This window comes from Cnephaeus nilssonii (genome assembly GCF_951640355.1).
Source record: "Cnephaeus nilssonii genome assembly, chromosome: 9".
Lineage (NCBI taxonomy): Eukaryota > Metazoa > Chordata > Mammalia > Chiroptera > Vespertilionidae > Cnephaeus > Cnephaeus nilssonii.
In genome coordinates, this window is record NC_137080.1 from 37,647,588 (window position 1) to 37,672,182 (window position 24,595).

Consider the following 24,595-nt stretch of genomic DNA (forward strand, 5'->3'; position numbering starts at 1 on the left):
TTTGCATATTACTCTTTTATTAGATAGGATCCTATCTAATAAGAGTAATATGCAAATTGACTGTCACTCCAACACACAAGAGGGCTGCCCCCATGTGGTCAAAGATGGATGCTCCCATGTGGACACAAGATGGCCACCACAAGATGGCCAGCAAGGGAGGGCAGTTGAGAGGGACCAGGCCTGCAAGGGAGGGCAGTTGCGGGGGACCCAGGCCTGCAGGGGAGAGCAGTTGGGGGGGAGCAGGCCTGCAGGGTAGGGCAGTTAGGGGGGACCAGGCCTGCAGGGGAGGGCAGTTAGGGATGATCAGGCCAGCAGGGGAGGGCAGTTAGAGGCAATCGGGCTGGCAGGGGAGTAGTTAGGCATCAATCAGGCTGGCAGGGGAGTGGTTAGGGGGTGATTAGGCTGGCAGGCAGAAGCGGTTAAGGGCAATCAGGAAGGCAGGCAGGCGAGCAGTTGGGAGCCAGCAGTCCTGGATTATGAGAGGGATGTCTGACTGCCCATTTAGGCCCGATCCTACCGGGATCGGGCCTAAACGGGCAGTCGGACATCCCTTGATGGGTCCCAGATTGGAGAGGGTGCAGGCTTGGCTGAGGGACACACACCCCTGTGCACGAATTTCGTGCACTGGGCCTCCGGTGTATAAATAAGTGAACAAGAAATCGATGTCTCTCTCTCTCTCTCTCTCTCTCTCTCTCTCTCTCTCTCTAATCAACAAATAATTTTTTTAAATTATGCAATATAGTTAGTATATATGCATAGTCTGAGAGATACCTTTTTTTTTTAGTTTGTATCATTTCCTTTTTTTTCCCTTCTTTAAAACCATCAGTAGCTCCTAAGAAAATATAGGATAAAGTACTCTTAATTTCCTACTACATTCACCTTTTCACTGTATTTCATCCTATTCCAAATTAAACCTATTCCTTCTTATTCAATTCAACACTGATGCCAAAAAGTAATTAGCCTCTAAAAGTTGTAGTATTTCTGAATAAATTCTCCCATTTAATTTTTATATCTCAACAGATACTTTCCTATCATTTCACCTTAGATAGGCCAAACTTGGTTACAAAACATTTATGAATCTTGGTTACAAAACATTCATGAATCTTGTCAAACAATGGTATGTATACAGGCAGTGTCTGACCTATATAGCTGCTATCTTGGTGTCCTGAAAGAGAGCAGGCACAGAAAAAAATCAAAGAAGCTTGGGAGTATCTGTGGGTTCCCAAGAAGATGGGAGAAACTATGAAAAATAGAGGCTGCTTAGCAGAACTGAACCCAAGGACAATTTGATTCCTATGCAGAGCCTGCCTGCTTACAGTGGCCCCAAAGCCTTCTAAAATGTTCATCTAGATGGCCCACATCTTTCACAAACTGTATATTGAACTTGAAATTCACTATTATACTTTTGAGTTAGGCTTTTTTTTTTTTTTTTAATGGAAACATCTCTGCAGAGTTCATTGACTCAGTACATAATTATTGAAGGTCTGTGTGCTAGCATTAGGGCATTGGAAATACAGCAGTGAACAAAAAAAAAGCAAGCATTCTGATTTTATGGCGCTTATATTCTATTGAGACAGACTAAATAAATTCGTATATCAGCCTGCATAAAATAGTGTGAGTTAAAGAACCCTGTTTTCTTCTTAATACCTACCAGCTATTCTAAGAGGAATAGGGATAATATGAGCATTTAAAAGTTAAAAGTGGGTAGACTCAGGTGAGTTACTTATTGAAAGAGCATTGGGTAGGTACCATAAAGTCACCAAATGCCTGGGAAGAAACACTGAGAAGATTGACAAGATAGAGAAATAGAGAAGAGAAGCTCTCAAAGACCAAGATCACTCATTCCATGATTTCTGTGTGTGTGTGTGTGTATGTGTGTGTGTGTGTGTGTGTGTGTGTGTGTGTGTGTGTGTGTGTTTTAACCAGATCTCACCCTGAGTATAAACAAGGGAGCTACATTTTTCTTTCTTCCTGTCCTCTTCACTTCTCCTCTCCTCACAGTCAAGAACTTAGGCTAATGCATAGTTTAAATTTTTTTTTAAATATTCATTAAAATGAGTAGCCCAGCTTCTGCTGCTTTGGGTTCAGACAGACCTGGGTTCTAATCTCAGGTTGCATTTTACTACTTTTATATTCTTGGACAAGTTACCCATACTTTATGAATTTCTGTTTTACAAGTGTGTAAAACAAATAATTATATCTGCCTTATAGGTATGGAGTACTTAGTGTCTGATATGTAGGTGTTCATAAGTTACTGGTCTTACTGTCATTAGCCTATTATTATTTTTGTTATCATTATCATTGATAGGTTATTGTCATTAACCTGACCATGATTGAACATGCTTATTCTTTGAGGGAAAGTAATTTTCTAATTTAAAACCACCAACATTGTTTAGAATATTGTACTTCTTATTTTCAAATATGGGTGATGGATGGCCTGTATTTTTTGAAGCCTATGTGGAGATTTAAAACTGCATTTATAAAAGAAGAAACCCTATACTAAGAGAGTAAATCTTAAAAGTTCTCGTCATAAGAAAAAAAATATTTTGTGACTATGTATGGTGACAGATGTTAATTAGATTTATTGTGGTGATCATTTTGAAATATATACAAATATTGAATCATGTTATACAGCTGAAACTAATATAATGTTGGTCAATTATTCTTGAATTAAAAATAAGCAAAATAAAACACCCTAAAGGAGAGAGAGAGCAAAGATTTGTCAACATTCTTGCTCCTTTATAAGTCATGTAATTCTAAAAATTAAATTGAAGAAGTGAAAAAAAGTAGAAGACAAATAAGCACAATGTAAAATTAAAGTTCAGTGCTAAAAGGATCTCAGTGTACCCAAAACATGATGTTGAAAGGGAAAAAAGTGCTTAACAGACAAGCTATATATACAAAAACAGGAAGATAAGAGCTAGAGAAGAAATATCTTGACAAAATTAGCAAGCAGAAGTAATCTTATAAACCAGCACTCATTCTAAATGAAATGTTTTAAATGACAGTGGGACATTTTTAAATAACATGATTAAACCACATAAATATAATGAATGCCATTCCCACTCTTAAAGTTATTTGGTTTAATGGCTAAAACCACTGCTCTTTGTGTTTTCTAATCATTTGTTAAATATAATTCCAATTCTAATGAATAGATCTATAAATCTGTAGTACTTTAATATAATTTCTTGGGTTAATGAGGAAATTTAAGGTTTAATAGGTGGTCCATGAAAGTGTGATTGATTATGCCTTTTGGCCTGATTAGTAAGTATTCTTTCTACTAAAATCTATCCTTTTTTATGAATTGGCTAAATTTTTTCAAGACAGATGATTAGAGAAAGCACTTGATCCGGATAGCAGATAATTTGAGATTTATCTCCTAAATTTCAAAGACAAAAGAATGAGGCGTGATTTCCTTTCTCAAGAAACTTATGTTGGAGAAATAACCCCCCATCATTCCTCCTCTTTGCTCCATCCCCACTGTTTCCAGATCAGCCTCTTGCCTTGCCAGAATAGCTTCAACACCCTTCCTAACTCATCTTCCTGCCTCCAGTTTTGCCTTTTCCAATATATTTTGCTAATCCTTAGCTAAAATGCAAATTTGATATCATTTTAATCTCTTTAAAATTTGAATAGCTTCACAGTACACTTAAGAATGAAATGTATTTCCCTTAATGACTCTTTAACACAAGCATGTCAAACTCAAAGGCTAACATGGTCCAAATAAGGTTTAGTTTATGTGGGTCGCAAAAAAAACAAAAGCTTCAATTTTCATAGAAATGTAGGTTTATTTCGATAGAGACATGCTGAATACAAAGGGCTGAAATAAATGAGTAATCATTAAAATAAGAGAACATTTTAATAAAAATTCATATTTTTTCTTGAACATTAACTTACCAGACACTAAATAACTGCACAAATTAATAAGTGTAACGCCAATAAACCTATTTTTCTTGTTTTCTGAAAGCGAAATATTTCCTATTGTGCACACCAAACAAGTCAGTCCAAGATTAATGACACGGCAATTGGCTTCTAAAATATTCACTGCTAGTATTAGTGGAGAGAAATGGTGCACCTGTGTGTAAGGCGAGTAAGGGAAATGAGTGCAACACGATTATAGTAATCAGTCATTAGTGAACATTGTAGTTTGTTATTAATAAATTATGTATAACAGGATAGTCTAAAAATTAAGTTACGAAATTTTTATTAAAACGTTTCTTACATACCGTTATGTTGGCTGGGCCGCAATAATATTCGTTGTGGGCCTCGTGCGGCCCGAGGGCCTCGAGTTTGACATACTGTCTTTAACAAGTCCCCCCACTTAGGTTTATTTTTTACCTAAACTCCATCCATTACTCTGCATACCCTCTGCTCCAGACCCAATAAACTTCCTTTATTCTGCTTCCCTAATGGACCACTCTCACTCTCTCCCCTTCCTCTGGGCCTTTGAACATGCTGGTTTTGTTGCTTTGAACTCTGCCCCTACTCCCCCACTGAGAGACTCTCTTTCTCCCTCCCTCCTTCCCTCCATTCCTCCCTCCCTCCCTCCTTCTGTCCCTTCCTCCCTCTTCTCTCCCTCCCTTTCTCCTCCGCTCCCCCTCCCCCTCTCTCCTTACCTAGGCCTCCCTTCCAATTCCCTAAGTCTCAGCTCAGATGTTTCTTCCTTAGGAAGCCTATCTTGACCCGTAACTCCAAATCTGGACCTTAATGCTTCATAGTTCTCTGCTCAAATGAACTCATCTTCCTGCCTCCAGTTTTTATGTGGGTGTATCAGCTTGTTTTTTAGAAAATTGAAAATTGAAAATGGTTTAGAGTTGAAACCATTACTGCTAATGACAGATGCAAAACCTCACTTTGATACAGTTAAGTTTACCAAAATATTTTTAGAGGGAAGGAAATATTTCCAAAATAATATTCTTGTATTAGATGTTAGGATTCTTCTTAGAAGAAATAAAATTTTGAAATAAATGTTTAAATAGCAGACTTTATAAAATAGCTGCTGGCCTATATTGATAACCTGTGGTAAATATCAAAAGCATAATTCTTTCCAATTACTGTTCTGTATTTAGGATGGTCATCTTTGCAGCAGATGTTTTATTGCATGCCTGTCATGTGCCTAGCACTGGGGGTTCATTAGGAGACGCACCTTCAGGACATCCAGTCTACTCGAGAAGTGAAATCTTTGGAAAATACAAACTTTTTATTGAATGATTTTGTCAATGTAAGAAGCATCCAAACCTGTAAAGAATTTTTGTGAGTTTATTTAAGTCAAACTGTCAACAATTGCAGGGAAGCAAAATCTCAACGCATTGAGATAATGCTCCAGAGAATGGCAGTTTTGCACCTTATTTTATACATTACAATCAAAAGAGAAGATGCAAGTTACATGAGGTCTATTGGTGATAGATTGGGGGAGGGGCGGGGAGTGGAAGAAAGCAAAGGGGGGAAACCTCTGGGATTAGATGGAAAGTAACATAGACACTTAGGTCGTTTACCTAGGTAGGTACAGGATTGTTAACAATTGCCAATTAACATGATAACAATAGCAATGAGAAGATTTGTAGTCTCCACCCTGGTGCCTTGGTTGTGCCCTGAGGTTTCTTGAAAAAAAACTAACAACCAACACTAAAACGGGAGTTACCCTGACATTCCATGGGAATTTTATCCTAGATGTAAAAGACAGTAGACTGGCTTAGTTAAGGTAAAGATTGACTTTTGTCCGGGAAGATCTTAGCCTAGGACATGACTACCTGCCATAAACTGCTTTTAGTTAAAACGTTTTGATTTCATACTATCCTTTGTGGTTACTTTAGGTCTCTGAGTTTGTCAGGTTAGCATGTGGCCCCTTTTTAATCCACAATTTGAAACAAAACATTTCCAAAAGTGAAATCTACAGTGATATTTTCAGGTCAATTTGTTGGTATTCCTAGTTACTATAGATTTATTTGGAGGCAATCTTTTTATGTTGGAGAACAGAGTAACAAATTCACTGTACTGCTTTATTAAAGCAAGCAGAACTTAAGTCAGTCTTAAGAGACCATAAAGGAATCTTGACATTTAATTGCTAGAAGGCCTTGGTAAATCACTGAATTAAAATACGTTTAAATTATTTTTCTTTTTATTTAAGGCATCAATGAAATAAATAAGCTGACACTTTCATTAAAATAAAAAAGGAATCCTAATTTAAACTTCCTATACAATTTTAGTATATGATTCTTCAATAAATATCAAGCACTAAGCATCAAACACTGTATGTTTACAGTTTGCAGTTTTAATTTGCACCTAATTATTTTAAACCATTTTTTGGGTTAGCTAAAATGCATGCTTTCTCCTTGCCTCTCATTTAAAAATAAAAAGGTAAGCATTCTCCGTTTTGCAAATGACATATTTTAATGTCACAAACAAGGTTATACCCTACTAGATAACTAACCTCACTATTTTATTCCTTCCAGAAAATAAAATCACAGCCCAGCTCTTCTAGAACCAGTCATCATTTTTCACATACTTCCTTCATTATCTAACTCAGTGGTTGGCAAACTCGTTAGTCAACAGAGCCAAATATCAACAGGACAACGATTGAAATTTCTTTTGAGAGCCAAATTTTTTAAACTTAAACTTCTTCTAACGCCCCTTCTTCAAAATAGACTCGCCCAGGCCGTGGCATTTTGTGAAAGAGCCACATGTGGCTCGTGAGCCGCAGTTTGCCGACCACGGATCTAACTACCTTTATAGCTTACAACCCCATACAAGAAGCCCATTTGTGTTTCCTATACTCATCTACAGTCAGTGTATCTTGGAGGGTACAGCTCATATTGCTGTAAATTGGATGACTTGCTGGGTTTATTTTTGCCTGTTTGTAGCTGAGTGGGCATTTGATTATTTTTGTTTTTGTGGCTGTGCTCAGAACTCCCTCTGAGCTTGGAAGCTTCTATAGCCTTTTCTTCTATGCTATCAGCCCAAATATGCTTTTCTTGACCAGTAAAAATATTTTGGATGCTTTAACAATTTATAAAAGTAGTGTATGAAAACAAACGTCTTATTTATCTGGAAAGATAAGTAGCCATTCTTAACCTGCTACTTTTAAAATATGACAGTTTGAGCAAAAGGAGTAACTTAGTATTGTCTGAGACATTGTAATTTCACTTCTAAGACTGAAACTTATTTTCATTTATAAGTTCTGGTTCTGTGCCTGTCAGAATTTATTGATTTTTAAATTCCATTTGTTTCCTTCTGTCAGATGTTCCAACTTTATTTTTAATCTGAGCATGTAAGCTTTTGAAAGCCATAGGGCAAACATGTAAAAAGAGTTCTATTTAGGAGTTGATTTTTAAAAGTTAATGGAGTCATGTAAGGAAATAGTATTGACACAAGATTTGAGAGATTTGTGTTCTGGATCCAACAATGTCAGGTTTTTGTGTTCCTTTATAACCTATACTTTCTTTAAAATTTCATCAGATTTTTAGAAATTCTTTCTTTAGAATCCAAGGCGTTTAGGAGGGAACATTAGACATTTTAAAGCCTTCGAATTTACTTGAAAAGAAAATTCAGGGATCTGCTAACCTTATCTGTATAGGAGAGTGATATTTATAGTTTCTATATAGCTTACCAAAAACCAATTTACATTGAATATAGGCAGGCCATGGTCCCGTACTTCTGAGTTCTGTGGCCCATTCTTCGTTGTTTGGGCATTATTGGAAGGGAAGAGGGAAATTTCCATGGTTTATAAAATGTAAAATGAACTTGATTCCTCATCTTGGTGTGAGGGTCAGTGTAGAGAGGTTGGTTGCTGTCTGGCTCTAGGTAAAAGGGTGAAGGGAGGGCAGGCTCTCGGCTGCTGGTAGTGGGGCAGGGGCACGTTCGCCTTTCTCCGAAGCCCCGAGGGCTCGTGCTGCAGTGCACGCTCACCTCCCAACCGACTGGAGTTCCGCACCTGAGCATTAGCTGCTCTGGGGAGCTGGGCCCCAGGAGGTTGTTTTCGCCCGGTTGGTCAGCATTAGAACCGCCCGCCAACGCCCGCCCCTCCGCGCTAGGAGGGCGGGGCTCCAGGGCGCCGAGGGTCCGAATTGGTGCTCGTGGCCTCCAGGCGGCGGAGTGACAGCGGGGCTGGGCGGTGCAGCTGGTTTGTTCGCCCCGCCCCTCCCGGCCCGCTCTGCCCCCGCGGTCGGCGCTGACTGAGGTGCTGCAGCCCGGAGCCTGGCGGCCTGCCTCCCACCCGGCGCTCGCCTCCTCCGAGCCCCCAGGCCACTCGGTGACCGCTGCCGTCTCGTCTCCACGCCGACATGCGCCTGGCCACCGCCGCGAACGAGGCGTACACGGCCTCCCTGGCCGTCTCGGAGCTGCTAGGCTGCAAGCAGTGCGGCGGGGGCCGCGGCCAGGACGAGGTACCCGGGCGAGGGGCCGGTCAGGCGGGCGGGCGGCCCGGCCGAGGTACCTGGGCTGCAGGGTGGTAGTGTGGCTTCCCCACTGACTCCCCCTAACAGCTTCGGAGAACGCTCCCTGGGAGGGCGCCCCTGAAACAACCGCCGTGTGCGGCCGGGCGTCTCAGACTGTCCTGCGTCCCCTGGGGGGAAGGGGCGGGCTATGATGGAGGGGACACGCTTTCCACGCTGGTCCCTGGGCAAAACCTGCCGGGCTGGAAGAGACACCTGCCTCGGTCGTTTAAATGGAAGTCTCCGAAACGTAAATAACATTGCCTTCTGTGCAAGTCTCCACAAGTCAGAAACCGAACAAAGCTCTAGTCTCACGGTAGGACAGCCTGTGGATTTTTTTCCCCCTAGGCGTCCTGTCAAACCAGATTTTTCCGTGACCCCTCACTCCCTTTGCCTCCTACTTAAAAAGAGAAAGACAAAAAAAAAATACATTTGAGTCAGTTAAAAGATGATGTTGCCTAGAGTAGGTATGTTCTGCCAGTTCCATAAGGTTATGCACAACGTTTACTCTTATTACCATCCCTTTTGTGCCTGAATTGGCCTTCAGAAAGAGTCAATTGTAACATTTTGTATTTTTCCTAAGTGGTTGCAAATAGGGCACCATTTGAGAGTTACTAATATAACTTTACAATTATAACCTTTGAAAGAAAGGCTTTGGTTCAGAAACTAACAATAGACAAAATAAGTAGTCATTAAAGTTTGCATTGAAATCAGATTGCTGTATATTGCCTTACTTCAAGAAATCTAAATGCAAAGAAATTTATCTGCAGCTTTGCCCACTAAAATTACTCAGTTTTAATACTCATAGTATTTTAAATGGAATCTACATTATGAGAATACTTGTATATTCACATAAACTTAAATGAAGACATTTTCTCTTGAAGGTTGTATAATAACAGCAAATACTTTTTCTAGATTTTAACACTCATGGATATATAATATGCTCCTTGTTTACAGTTAATGCAACAACCTAAACACACACACACACACACACACACACACACAAAACAACAACAAAAACTCTTATAACTTGCTTTGGAAACTTTACCAAAGACCGTGAAGGTGTTCAAATAGCATTTATAGTTTTTGTTTGCAGGCCATACAGATACTTTCTCATTTTGAGAAATGAACCCCAATAATTATGCTTGAATAGATCTGTTATTTCTGGCTATATTTGTGAGGCAGAATCCTGGTTCTTACCCAAATCTAGACTCCCTAAATATAGCCATGTAAGTTTGAAGATAAAGAGATACATTTTAGCTTGCACATTGATTATCCATGGTATTGTGCCCATGGGATTGTGTTCGGGAAACCAGGAAGCTTTGTATAGTTGTATTTCATTTTTAACACATCCCACATGTGAGAATATAAATTAGGAAGCACTGCTTTATAGGAAAATGATTTACTTTGCAAAAGAACTAATAACAGAACTCTTTCAAATAGCAAGCTTCCATAGTGCTTTTATATTAAACACTTGCAGGAATGAAAGTTCTAACTATAGTATATAGGGCACACCTAGGGACCTAAGTCAGCCTTACAAATCTAGTACTTTGAAGTCAGTGAGTGTTTATTTTTCTAGAATCTATATATATAAGCCTAAGTGACTAAACAACCAGTCACTATGACATGCACTGACCACCAGAGGGTAGATGCTCAACACAGGAGCTGCCCCCTGGTGGTCAGTGCGCTTCCACAGCCAACCTCCCATGGTCCCTCCATTCAGCCGGCTGGCCCCGATCCGCCCCAGTCACCAGCTAGGCCGAGGGACCCCACCCATGCATGTATTCATGCACCAGGCCTCTAGTATCCTATATAATAGCCTAATATGCTAAGTGTCCAATTGTCTGGTTGGCCATTCAACCAATCAAAGTGTAATACACTAATGATATGCTAAGGCTGCTCAACCGCTCGCTATGACGTTCACTGACCACTAGTGGACAGACGCTCCAACCGGTAGGTTAGCTAGCCGCTGGGGTCCAGCTGATCAGGACTGAGCAAGACGGACCGGGCACACCATGGAGCCCTCCAGTGGTCCCTCCCTGGCCCCGATCATGCACCAGTGGGGTCCCTCGGCCTAGCCTGTGCCCTCTCATAATCTGGGCTGAGGGATACCCCACCCCCGAGTGCAGGATTTTTGTGCACTGGGCCTTTAGTAGTTCATAAGTGACCAGACACTAGAAAATGAGGTGCCTTGAACTTTACATATTTCTGAATTTTCTAGTAGAGTAAATGACAATTTTAAAAGAAACACTAGTATATTTTGTTATAATAGGAATATTTCTTTATAACACTTCTAGATTTCTTTATTTCTATTTAAATTTATTTGATTTTTATTGATTTCAGAGAGGAAGGGAGAGGAGAAAGAGCTAGAAACATCAATAATAAAAGAGAATCACTGATTGGCTGTCTCCTACATGCCTCCTACTGGGGACTGAGCCCACAACCTGGGCATGTGCCCTTGATGGGAATCCAGGAAGCTCTATCCACTGAGCCAAACCAGTTAGGGCACTATGTAAAATTTTTGAATGCCAAAAGGCTAGCACCCAGCTATAGACAATGATTCTCCTTAAGAAGGGGGAGTGGGGGGTGGAACTTTCACTTTTACACAATATATCTTTGCCTTGTTGAAATGCCTTAAAAAGCACATACTCCAATTAATATCAAATGTTGTGGTTATTAGTATTAAAGCATCTGTACAGTTTTAAGATGTACCAAGTGCAGTGTGAAAAATATAATGATTCAAATGATCTGAGTATTTTACATTTTTAAGTAGTTTTACAAGTAGATAGATGCCATAAGCCAACAAATGCTTTCATTTTGCATTTGTGACAAATGCATTCTTTCACTTGAGAATATTTACATAGATTCATAAAAGTATCTTTATCAACTTTTTTAAAATCTCATTAGAATAGTACTTTCATACAGTGATACATAACATAGTTTTTCTGTGATACTATCAACATTTGCTAAGAATTTTCATACTGTGAAAGTTACTGTGTCAGTAGTAGACACTAATGATACTATGTCAGAGATTTGCAGCAATGTTGTGATGGTGAAAACTTGCTATCTCTTTCAAAGATGCTGATTAGGAGAATTGTTGAGGAGAGGACTGTTAGTTCCCTTGTTATTTTTCCCAGCCACACCTTTACCAAGAGCCAATGATGTTTATGCTGTGATTAGCATCTATATCTATCTGTTTTTCAACAAGGCTACTTTTCTCTTGGCAGTTTTGCTTCCTAGAATCTAGATTGGACAAAATTTTATTGAAGTCTATAATTCAGTTTCTTACAGATGAAGTAACCTTTAGGAAGTTATGAAAGGCACTTAGTTTGGCTATGATTACCCTATTGAAAACCTGCAGTGCCTTTTTTGGATCAATTCCTGCCAGAAAATAGGGTAGTAACTAATTTGTCATGTAACTTAAGAAAAATCAGTGTTTCAAAAGTAAGTTTTCCAGGAAATTGAAACTTTCAACCTTTTAGAGACCAAGAATACTATTATATAATAACTAGAGGCCTGGAAAATTCATGCACTGGAGGGGGGGGGTCTCTCAGCCCATTCTGCCCCCTCTCAAGTAGGGAGCCCTCAGGGACGGGAGGCGACCCAGTGATCAGGGGAAGGCGACGCCCCATCACACCTCTGCTGTGCCACTATTGGCAGTGCAAGCCTCAGCCAGCCCTGGTTACCTGAGCCTCAGGCTGCCCTGGGCAGCTGGGCAGCTGCCATCCGAGGCTTGCCTGCGCCTTGGGCTGGCCCTGGGATGCTGAGGGGACTGGGCGCTGCCATCTTGTGGCTGTGGGCACCGCCATCTTTGAGGGTGGGGCAGTCAATTAGCATATTCCCTCCTTATTGGCTGTGGGCGCCGCTATCTTTGCGACGATGTTAGGATCACTTAGCATATTCCCTCTTTATTAGATAGGACTAGAGACCTGGTGCATGAAAATTCATGCACTGGAGGGGGGGGGGTCCCTCAGCCTGGCCTGCCCCCTCTCATAGTAGGGAGCCCTCAGGGGTGGGAGGCGGACCCGGCGATCAGGCGAAGGCGATGCCCCCATCACACCTCTGCTGCTGCCACTGCCGGCAGCGCAAGCTTCGGCCAGCCTTGGCTACCTGAGCCTCGGGCAGCTGCCATCTGAGGCTTGACTGCGCCTTTGGCTGGCCCTGGGGGGGTTGGGGGACTGAGGGGACTGGGGATTCCAGAGGCAGGCGCATGGAGCTGCCGGACCCGCCTGGGGGCAGACCCGGCCATCCCACGCGCCTGCCGCCCTGGCGGGGCTGAGGGGACTGGGCACCGCCATCTTGTGGCTGTGGGCGCCGCCATCTTTGAGGGTGTGGCAGTCAATTAGCATATTCCCTCCTTATTGGTTGTGGGTGCTGCCATCTTTGCAACAGCGTGAGGATCAATTAGCATATTCTCTCTTTATTAGATAGGATAGTGATATCTAAAAGAACCTTTAAGTTATCAAAAACTCATAATGAGGCTCAATAAACACTACCTCTAACCTGACTTCCTGGCTGTTTTCAGGATAATTATCATCTGTTTACTTTTCCCAGAAGTTAGAACTCAATTTGTTTGCAATGGAAGGCTAGATAGAATCAGTGATCTGCTTCCCACCAGTATCTGGACTAGGATAAATTGGGATGCAATCTCATGGCTTATCAGGAGTACCCCAGGTCAACTCATTTTGTAGAAAGGGTCATATCATGTTCTTGTATCCTTCTCAGGTACCTAATCAATTAACTAAGAGAGAAAACAAAGGACATCTTTTGAGTCCTGCCTCTAAATATTAGGAAAATAATTGATGTGAGGTCTAGAATAGTAGTAATTATATTTCTCAATCTTGATATTGATCCTTTCTGTTGGGGAAAGACTTAATTTTTTAAAATCTGTCCATCTCTTCTCCTTCCCCTTATCTTTTTTTTTCACTTCCTCTCTTTCCCCCTACCATTTCCCTTTCTGCTTTCACAGAATGTCACAAACATCTCACAATTTCTTCAGCTTAGTAGGAAATTGACCCTCATAGCCCAAGGGTGAGCTCAGTAAAATTCTGTTACTTAGAACTAGCCTTAGGTAAAACAATGAAATTGTATTCTTGAATGTCAGAGACTCCTTTTCATTTTTATTTTTTCAGTATTTTCTGTTCTTCTGTCCCCTCTTCTTTTTTTAGATTCATCTTTTTGTCAAACTGGTGCCTCATCAAGGAATGGAATTGATCTTACACTAAGAGGTTATTAGCATAATGAATCTATAATCCGTTCCTAAAAATGTTGGCTTTTCTTAACATCCTGTTTTAAAATGCATCATTTTTCCCTTTAAAAGAATTTATTTCCTAAGGAATGGGGAGGAAGGGTTTGGCCAATGAAGGCAAGGAAGAGGGGAGACAGTGATACCAATATGGCCTCTAAATTCCTACAGCTGTACAGATGGACTTAAAAAGACTTGAAAATTACATAGGACTGTTGGCAAAGACCCTTGCCATAACTATAGGAAAAATATTCTGTTTCTGAAACATCAGAAGTGACTTTCTTAGAACTGGAAAACTATTGATTTATAATATTTTGGTATATAGACTATACATTTGGTATACAAATAAAACCAAAATAATATTCAACCTCTTTGTTTGAGGCCCATGTGCTATCAATCTGGTCTCATTAAAAAACTTTATATATATCACCTACAATATGCTGCTAATGTATTTGTAGAACAAAGTCCTAGAAGTGGAATTGCTAAGTTTTTCCTCCTCTCCGTACAAAGAGGAACATCCTAATAATAAAAGGCTAATATGCAAATCTACTGAATGGCAAAACGACTGGTCGCTATTACGCGCACTGACCACCAGGGGGCCAGACGCTCAATGTGGGAGCTTCCCCCTGGTGGTCAGTGCGCTCCCACAGGGGGAGCACCACTCAGCCAAAAGCCAGGCTCATGGCTGGCACGCGCACTGGCAGCACTAAGGATGTCCAACTGCCAGCTTAAGTTGGGGAGCGGGCCTAAGCCAGTAGTCGGACATCCCCCGAGGGCTCCTGGGCTGCAAGAGGGTGCAGGCCAGGCTGAGGGACCCCATCCCCCTGCAAGCATGAAATTTGTGCACCGGGCCTCTAGTAATTATATACTTTGCTTTTTTGCCCCCACATTCTATACCTTGGAGATCTTTTAAAGCCAACCCATGTGGAACAGCCTCGTTTTGTAGACTGCATGTTATTTTAGTTCAGTGATTTTCAATTGGTGTGCCGCAATAATTTTAAAACATGCAATACCTGACTATTTAGTCAGAGGCACTGACCTCTTCTTTTTCCCTTAGATTGTCAAATAAAAAATGACAACAGCCAACACAATAGCCATCTGGTGTGAATGAATCAAAATTATACCTATTTTTTTTGTCAAATTAGCAAAATATATATTTTTTGGTGTGCTGCAGAATTTTAGTAATTTATGTGTTCAATGAAATGAAAAGGGTTAAAAATCACTGTTCTTGTCTATGTATTGAAACAGCCCTCTGTTGATGAGCACTTAGGTTGTTTTATATCTTGTACTTTAGAACAATGTTATAGTGATTATCTTTTTACATACTATAACATTTCACATGTAACCTTGATGTTCAGGATGGAATTGTTGATTCAAAAGGTATCTGACTGTTTCATTTTGATCATTTATTACAAATTGCCCTTCCAGAAGTTGTAGTAATTTATACTCATTATATATGTCTTGATCTTTTTTTTTTCATACTTCAAAACACTCTCATCAGAACGTATAGCAATGAATGATATTTCTCCACACCCTGTTATCAAACATTTTTATTTTCTTTCAAACTTTTAGATTTTAAACAATCTTTTAGGTGAAAAATGGTATCTTAGTGTAGTTGCAGTTTTATTGTGAAGGATCTTTTTAGCCATTTATATTTCTTTTTATCTTAATTGTCTGTGTTCTTTGTTCATTTTTCTATCAGGTTATTGGGGTTTTCTTAATGATTTGTAGGAGTCTTTATAAAGAAATTTAGTCTTTTGATATATGAATTGTAAATATATTTCTGTTGGCTTTTGACTTTGTATGCTTATTTTTCCCATGTGAAAGTATTCTTGTCATCACATTTATCAATCCTATGTTTTATGACTTGGATTTTGTGGCATTCTTAAGCCTGCTCCATTTCATGTGTTTTGTTATACCACTGCAATGGTTTTTAGTTTATTTTTTTTATATGTAACTCATTTACTATGGAGTAAAGTATGATTTAAGGCTCCAACTTCGTTTGGAGTTGTCCCAAGATCATTTGTTGAATAATCTCCCACACTTGATATGTCACCTTTTTATATACTAAAGTCCCAAGAATAATGTCTCGTTATAAAATGAATAATAAACCATTGAAATGGATATTTTCTTAAAATGCATTTTGCTTAAATAAGATAGTAAATATATACAAAGTGATAAATATTGATTTTAGCCTTAAAGTTTTGCCCAATATATTTTGTTTGAACTGTATGTAACTAGATTAGAGATTCAGCAGTTAAAAAGGCTAATAGAGTCATTGTTTTATATATATGGCTGCAATTATATCAAGATGACATATTGAATAGCAGAAATGTGGGGTTTTTTCTTGCATTTATTATGGGATATTAAAATCAAGACACATACATAGTCAGACCAATGAATTGGGTGCCTCCTCTAATGAAGTGTATGGTGGTTAGAACATTACTATCTTCAGTATAAGTGTGGAATAATCTAATTAAGAAATCACTGATCTCCAATACAAGATTATTTGAATTATATATGCTATACATTCATTTAGCAAATGTAGCCTACTTTGAATCTGAATCCTGAGTTCTCCTAATAAAGATTATCTTCAATTTTGTTCTGCCTGCTTAATTTTTAAAAAAAATATATCTTATTGATTTTTTACAGAGAGGAAGGGAGAGGGATAGAGAGTTAGAAATATCAGTGAGAGAGAAACATCTATCAGCTGCCTCCTGCACATCCTCTACTGGGGATATGCCCACAACCAAGGTACATGCCCTTGACAGGAATCGAACCTGGGACCTTTCAGTCTGCAGGCTGACGCTCTATCCACTGAGCCAAACCGGTCAGGGCTGCCTGCTTAATTTTTAAAACTCCATTCTGCTCAAAAGGTTTTCATTCACTTGGACCAGATTTCTTGAATTGCTGCCACATGTCCTTCTTTAACCCTCCCGCCCCTTTTTTCTTTAAAAGGAAAGCATCTGGTTTATATCATGAAGGACTTTTTGAAGCAGTATTGAGAGGATAGAAATGCTATTTGTATGTAATTTTGTATGTAATGTAATTTGTACCTAAGCAAGGGTTTTAATCTTTAGTTGTTAAAACACTAAGAAGTTTTTGTTTAGAGACCAGATTGATGAGCCTTAAAAAAAATAATAAGGTTGGATTATTTTTATTTTGTTTCTATAAGCACACTGTATTGGGGGGAGGGGGAAATGGAAGCCTTAACAGTAAATTTTTAGTTTCTGTTAACCACACTTCATTATCACATAAGGTATAGAATTCTAGATTCTAGGTACAGGATTCTAGGTTCACTACCTCAAAAAGCAAAAAACCATTTATTTCTCAATTACTTGAGCTTGCCTAAAATATAAGCAAGGTTGATGGCATCCTGTAGATAAAAAACTTAATTTAAGGCTCACAAACAAAATTAATTTCTCTAAAATTGCTTTATTCAACCATAGAGAAAACATGTCCTGCAGTACTTTCTCTTTTGTAGATTTAAATAACTTTTATTTTTCACAATATTTCTGTTCTTATTGTAAACCATTATTATAGATGTAATAATAATTATACTTCTTTTAGTTTAAGACATCTAGGAAGGGGTTACTGCTTTTTCATTTCCTGAAAAGATGCATGGGAATTGATATTTTGGTTGGTTGTGTTTTAGATGTACAAACACATTGGTCTTATTTTGTATCACTGACAACCCACAGGGTTGGCTGCTATGTACTGAACTTTCTGTTCTAGACATTTTGCCAAGTACTTTATGCAAAACTCTGGTTTAAGTGAAACAGGTTTCATTGTTTTTAGTCAGAGTCATATTGTAAGCTGTTGTCAGCTATGTGATGCAAACAGAGGGGTTGGTATGTATATATGACCATGAAAGCAAACCACCAAAACAAGCCTGTCTCTGTTCAAACTGGTTGTTTCCCCCCTCTTTCCTGTAGCTTCAGTTCATGTTGTTTACTGCTGGAGGCCTGAGATGGTGTAATTTTCTTTTCTAGGAACTTGGAATTAGAATTCCTCGACCACTGGGACACGGACCAAGCAGATTTATCCCAGAAAAGGAGGTATGTTGTTTGTGAAAGTACATAGTGAACTGTGTGTGCTTTTAAGGAAAAACTTTCATGACCTACATCTTGGTATCTGAACAGTTGTTATTATTAGTCAACAACATGTTTTACGCAAAGTTGATCACAATTAATCATGCTTTGGCAGTGAATCTGTGGGATTAGAAAGCTGTTGTAGTCATGTTGATTTCTAGTATTTGTAACACCCATATTTAATCAAGGAAAGGCAAGACTTGTTTTGACCAATGATAATCCATCTGATTATATTTAGATATTATTTAGGCAGTGTCCAGAGCTGAGTTACTTGGTCTTGACCATCTCCACAGGTTGGTACCAGTGCTCGATTGGATCTTTAATTTTAAGTATGTAATTACTCCTATGCTTTGTTTACAGATGTTTGCTATTAGTCAGTTTTGGTTCTCCTTAAATTGAGTGAGAGTAGGCATTGTTATAAGGAAAAGCTTTAGTATCTGTTTGCAAGCTTTGCAAGTTTGATCATCTAAATATGCTTCTGTATCTGGATTCTGGACAGGTCTGCAAGCAGGCTTTCTAGATGGCCTTTAATGTTCATTCCCTTCTACATAGTATGTGACTGTTCTTCTGTCTGCTGCCAGTTGAGTTAAATTTGTAACCCCTCTCTTCTCTTAAGCCAAATTTAATCTGCTTCTAGATGATACTTAGAATGCCGTGCATGCATATTTTCTTTAACACCAATTTACAATTTATGTAATTCTGGTTTTCTCTCTTTTATACAGATTCTTCAGGTGGGGAGTGAAGACGCACAAATGCATGCTTTATTTGCAGATTCTTTTGCTGCTTTGGGTCGTTTGGATAACATTACATTAGTGATGGTTTTTCACCCACAGTATTTGGAAAGTTTCTTAAAAACTCAACACTATCTACTGCAAATGGACGGGCCATTACCCCTGCATTACCGGCACTACATTGGAATAATGGTTTGTGAACATTCAATGAAAAATTCTGCCTGCTTTATTAATCTTTTTAAAGAAATGGTTAATACTTTAAACATAGGGATAAATACGTATATTGTGACTTCTTATTGGCTTCCTGTTAGGTAGTGTCTGTTTTTCCTCTTTCCAAATAAGTATGCTCTCAAGTATAACAGAAAAAGAAACATGTATTACATACTTTTGAGAATAAACTAGAATATCTGTTTCACTATTATAAATAGTTCACACTGATATAAGTGGTGCTAATTAAAGTTTCTTCTTAATTTGAGTTTTTGAAAGTTGGTATGTAAGTGAAGTTTCTAATGTTCAAATAATTTTATCAGATATTTTGTTCTTGGAATATTTCTGAGGTGCTCTCTATGGTATATGAATTTTTAAAAACTGTTTATATGAAAACTTCATTTCTGTAGTTTAGGAAAATTTGAAATACACTAATCAAAAAATTTAATTAGCTGTTTTGAATATTATAAAAGGATTTGTAGTTCAAGATTTTATTATAGTTAGAATAATCTTTTTGTTTTCGCTTTAAGGCTGCAGCAAGACATCAGTGCTCCTACTTAGTGAACCTCCATGTAAATGATTTCCTTCATGTTGGTGGGGACTCCAAGTGGCTTAATGGCTTAGAGAATGCTCCTCAAAAACTACAAAATTTAGGAGAACTTAACAAATTGTTAGCCCATAGACCTTGGCTTATTACTAAAGAACACATTGAGGTAAGTAGTAAAGTAATATATCTAGGGGGCCATTAGAAATTTTAAATTGAATTTATTGGGGTGACATTAATTTTAATTTTACAGGTTTCAGGTATATAATATATCATCTGTATATTGTATTGTGTGTTTACCACCAAAAAAAAAAATTTTTTTCAATAGACTCTTTAGGTTTTAGGTTTACAGAAAAGTGTCAGACTTCCCATATTTTATCCCCTCAAACTCCCCCGAATACACATACCTAAGTTCTTCTATTATTAACATCTAGCATTATTAGTATGGTGCATTTTATGTAATTGATGAATCAGTATTGATGTAAACTATTAACTATATTTACATTTGGGTTCATTCTTTGAGTTGTATAATTTTATGGGTTTTGACAAATGCATAATGTCATGTATCCACCATTATAGTATCATACAGAATAATTTCACTGTTCTAAAAGTCCCCTGTTCATTTCTCCTTCCCCCTAAACTCCTGCAACTACTGATCTTTTTACTGTTGCCTTTTCCAGAATGTCATGTAGTTGGAATAATACAGTACTGTATGTAGCCTTTTCAGACTAGCTTCTTTTATTTATCAGTATGTACTTAAGGTTCCTACATGCCTTTAAATGGCTTGATAGCTCTTAAAAAAAAATAAGAATAGTTTATTGATTTGAGAGAGAAAGGGAGAAACATTGATCATCAGCTGCCTCCTGCATAGCCCCTGTTGGGGAATCAAGCCCACAACCCAGGCATATGACCTCTTGGTGCACAGACAGTGCTCAACCAACTGAACCATACTGGCCAGGGCACTCATTTTTATTGCTGAAAAATGGTCCAATGTATAGATGTACCACCATTTGTTTATCCATTCACCTATTGAAGGACATCTTGATTACTTCCAGTTTGGGGTAATTGTGAATAAAGCTGCTATAAACATTCATGTGAAAGGTTTTTGGTGGACATGGGTTTTAAACTCAGCTGGGTAAATAATTGCGTGATTGCTGGATTGTATAGTAAGCCTATGTTTAGCTTTGTGATAAACAGTCTTCCTTCCAAAGTGGCTGTACCAGTTTGCATTCCCACCAGCAGTTAATGAGCGTTCTCACTGCTCTTCATCCTTGCCAGCATTTGGTGTTATCAGTGTTTTGGATTTTAGCCATTCTGATAATTGTGAAGTGGCATCTTGTTTTATATCTTTTAAAAATACCAACTTAAATATTTCCTTCTGGTTCTATTTATTAATAAAGATAATAGAATAGCCTGGCCGGCGTGGCTCAGTGTTGACCTATAAACCAGGAGGTCATGGTTTGATTCCCCAACGGGGCACATGCCTGTGTTGTGGGCTCGATCCCCAGAGTAGGGCATGCAGGAGACAGTGAATCAATGATTCTCTCTTCCTTCCTCTCTGAAATCAATAAAAATATATTTAAAAAAATATATAATAGAAGGAAAGTAGATTGGCATTCTCTAAAAGTATCTACCATGCAGTAGAAATTCTTATATGTTTTTGTAGAACATTTTAGATACTGTTACATAATTAAAACATCAAGAAGATACAAGCTTTGAATATGATTAATACAATATTGTTTAGTAATCAAAAATTATACAAGATTATGGAGCAGAAGGGACACAGATTTTAAGACTCTGAAGAGTTATAGACTTTGATCATAATTTTTAAAATGTGATATAGGAATATTCTGTCAAGTTGTACAAACCACTACCTTAAAAATTCCTTGAGGAGGCTGATAATAATTTAAAACCAAAAAAAAGGCATATTTTATACAGTAGCTGCCTCTCTTAATATAGATTATATTGGATTTGAAACTTTGAACAACATAGTTACTAATCCACTTGTAACCTAGTATCTGAAATAAGGCAACTGCTTTTAATATGCTTTTATTGCAAAATACATTCTATTATATTTTTAAATCAGGATTTCAGAAAATAAAAATGATAATGTATCATTACCGCATTATGTTAAGCTCTATTGGTGAACACAGTTCATAAAAATTAGCAAATTCTGGGTCTACATGTCTCAAATTGTAATTTTATGCAAAATTTTGTACACTGACTAATTCTGTTTTCAATGGATTAAATACCAAGATGAACTATCTACTTTCAATACCATACCCCAATATTAAAATATTCTTTCCCCCCCTCTCTCCTCCCCAAGCGACTTTTAAAAGCTGAAGAGCACAGCTGGTCCCTTGCAGAACTGGTACATGCAGTAGTTCTACTCACTCACTATCATTCTCTTGCCTCGTTCACATTTGGCTGTGGAATCAGTCCAGAAATTCATTGTGATGGTGGCCACACATTCAGACCTCCTTCTGTTAATAACTACTGCATCTGTGACATTACAAATGGCAATCACAGTATGGAAGAGAATCAGGTCAACTCAGCAGGAAATGTTTCGGTAAGTCTCTTATTTTGTTACATGATTGTCATAAGACTAATCTCTAATCTCAATAATTGCTGTTTGTTTTTTCCATTGGGCCCCTATATCTGTTCATTCAGCAAGTATTTATTGACTGTCTCCAAATACCCATCATTAGTCCAGTACTAAGGGATATACAAATTTATAAGACCATCTAGGAAGTTATGTTTGAGTAATTTCAGGATTAGGAGCCACCAGCATGTGCCCCATCAGAGCCAGCTAGTACTGAAGAGCTATTGCAGTGAGAGGAGGTTGAGAATAGTGCTACGCAGTGGTAGTGACTTCCTAATGCCAATCACATCCTTTTCTTCCCTTCTGGACAAAAGACACAGGCTGGCTTCTTAATTGTTTATCTTTTAGAAGAATTAATTATCCTTGACCTAGAAATTTCTCCTTTTAAAATTCTCTTTCATGTTTAATTTCATACAAATATTAAAACAAATGTAATTTTATTAAAATGTTTTCACCTCTACTTTGGCTTTTATATTTTCTCAATTGTTATTCCTTTGAAACAGATGAGAACGAGTTGAATTTTCTATAAGCAAATTTGAGTCAAAATTCTCTGTGCATTCTTTTGCTATAGTGAAAGTGCAAGGGCTTATTTTATGTTTCCAAGAGAAATCAGAGAAATAGCATTACAGCCTTCTGAATACTTTGCACAGATTTTCTCAGTTGTATTATTCCATTGAAACAAATTTGAACAGGTTAAATTGCCTTTAACTTATATATTTGACTGTGGGCAAGTTATCTAACCTCTCTGGGCTTCTGTTCTTTCATGTATAAATAAAGATCAAACACAAGGTTTTTGTGAGGTTTAAATGAAATGTCTCCGAAGAGGTAAAATGTCTAGAATAGCACTTGGTATTTATCAGGTGCTAAATTACATACGGTGAGATCAGCACATGAAGGAAAATCATTTTCCCAAGGTTGATCAGCATGCTTTGCTGACAAAGCCCAAGACCACCATTGTCATCCTCTTTTGAGCTAGTTGGGTTCACATTATAGGTCTGTATATGGCCAGTGATAATTTATCAAAGCTTAGAGGTTAAGAGATGGTCTAAGGGAGAGTATATCAGTTGCTAGGATGCTTGGAAATTGTATTATTACTCTTCCCTACTTTTGATAAAGTACAAGGCTAAAGAAAAATACTTGATTGTTTTTAGTGATCCTTCTATTAAATAATAGTGAAATACTAGAAAAGTTTTCTGTAGTAGATAAGCTTCCTATTTTCAGGTGTTGAGTTGGCTACTTTTAGAAGGTTTATAGCCCAGACTGATGGGACTTTATAGTAATTTGTTATAGCTTATTCTTCAGATACAATGGTGAAAAACAAACCAAAAATAATTTCCTCATATAATATCAACATTTTAATATTAAAATATACTGTTTCCCTCTTATTTCTAAAGTGTCTTACCTAAGAATATTTAAATTTTTGAACAGTTTATTTTAGAGGAAAATGGATAAACAAATTAACATAATAAAGGGGTAATGTGAGTTGACAGAGACCTTGATTAAAAAAAAAACGAAAAAAACAACACCTTGGGTCTTTCTCTTAAGCAACACAATCCCTTTTCAGTTTTTTAAATTTTTGTGCTACTAATCCTGTCTCAGGAATAATTATGGAGAGGTATGAATCAGAAGAGTCATCAGTACATCCTAGGAACACTTTCCATCATGATGTTATGAGAGGAAGTACTTAGTGCAGGAAGGGCACTTGGTTGTAACTGTTAGAATCATATGAAATAAGTACCCCCAAAAAGTACACAGTATTTTTCTCTTAACACAGACTTATCCTGACAGTCATTCTGCAACAAATGTTTCTTGAATACTATGTGCCAGGCACTATGCTAGGTTCTGAAAATATACTAATAAGTTAAACAGACAGACCTCCTTCCCTTATAAAGGTTTGGTCATAAGGAAGCAGGCATTAAACCGTTATCATGCAATAACCGTTACAAACCTTGATTCACTCTCTGAAGGAAAGAGCAGAGTGCTATTTGAGAATAGTGAGAATGACTGGGTTGGGGGTGGGGACTCAGGAGAAGCATGTAACCTGACACCTGAAGGACCAATGGGTGTAAGCCAGAAGAGTAGGGGGAAGAACATTCATAGCAAAAGAAATTTATAAAGGGGAAACACTGATTTTACATTTGAACACTGAGATTTAAATTTTAAGGTTTCTTACTATGTTTTGTAAGGTATAAATTCCACAGATTGGATCCAGCTTTCATAGTAAGGATGTAGCAGGGTATAGAAGTATAAATTGTTGGGCTGGTTTAAGACCATTTGGCCATTCCTCTAGTATCGGACCTGTCATTACAAACATGCCACTGCTGTAGTCATCCCAGCAAGTGACAGCTGCCAGCCCCATTTGCAGAGGTCAGGTGGACAACTCCAGCCCGATAAAGGATATGTTTCATTCTTACCAGTAATTGGTAAATTGGAAAGATAGGGCTGATTACTGTAATTTAGAGATGATAAAACATGTTGACAATATGCAAAACCACTTATACTTTGTGTATTTTACTTGTTTAAACTGATTGAGTAAATAAAAATTTTTAACTTTTAAAATATTCATTTCTGTTTTAAATTGACAAATAAGATTAAATTTTAATTTTTAAAACTTAACAGTGATGACATTGATAATTTTCTAAGGTAAAAAACCACATTAGAATGTGTTCTTAAAGTAATTTTTCTCTTATAGTTTAAAATCTGCATATCTCTGTGTGTAACAGACCAAAACCAATTTTTGATTCAC

General features: G+C 38.0%; 1 protein-coding gene across 3 annotated transcripts in view; it reads left to right on the plus strand.

Moving 5' to 3' along the window:
• SESN1 (sestrin 1) overlaps positions 1-24,595 on the plus strand; it is a 98,297-nt gene that overhangs the window by 64,457 nt on the left and 9,245 nt on the right. The window contains exons 1-5 of one of the 3 annotated variants that reach the window (XM_079781307.1): positions 7,767-8,381; positions 17,667-17,732; positions 18,488-18,688; positions 19,234-19,416; positions 21,574-21,816. In XM_079781307.1, the coding sequence (XP_079637433.1) occupies positions 8,280-8,381; positions 17,667-17,732; positions 18,488-18,688; positions 19,234-19,416; positions 21,574-21,816 (795 nt within the window). In that variant the 5' untranslated portion in view covers positions 7,767-8,279. Of the gene's footprint in view, positions 1-7,766; positions 8,382-17,454; positions 17,526-17,666; positions 17,733-18,487; positions 18,689-19,233; positions 19,417-21,573; positions 21,817-24,595 lie in introns of those variants that run through there. The other 2 variants (XM_079781308.1, XM_079781306.1) reach the window with 2 other exon arrangements.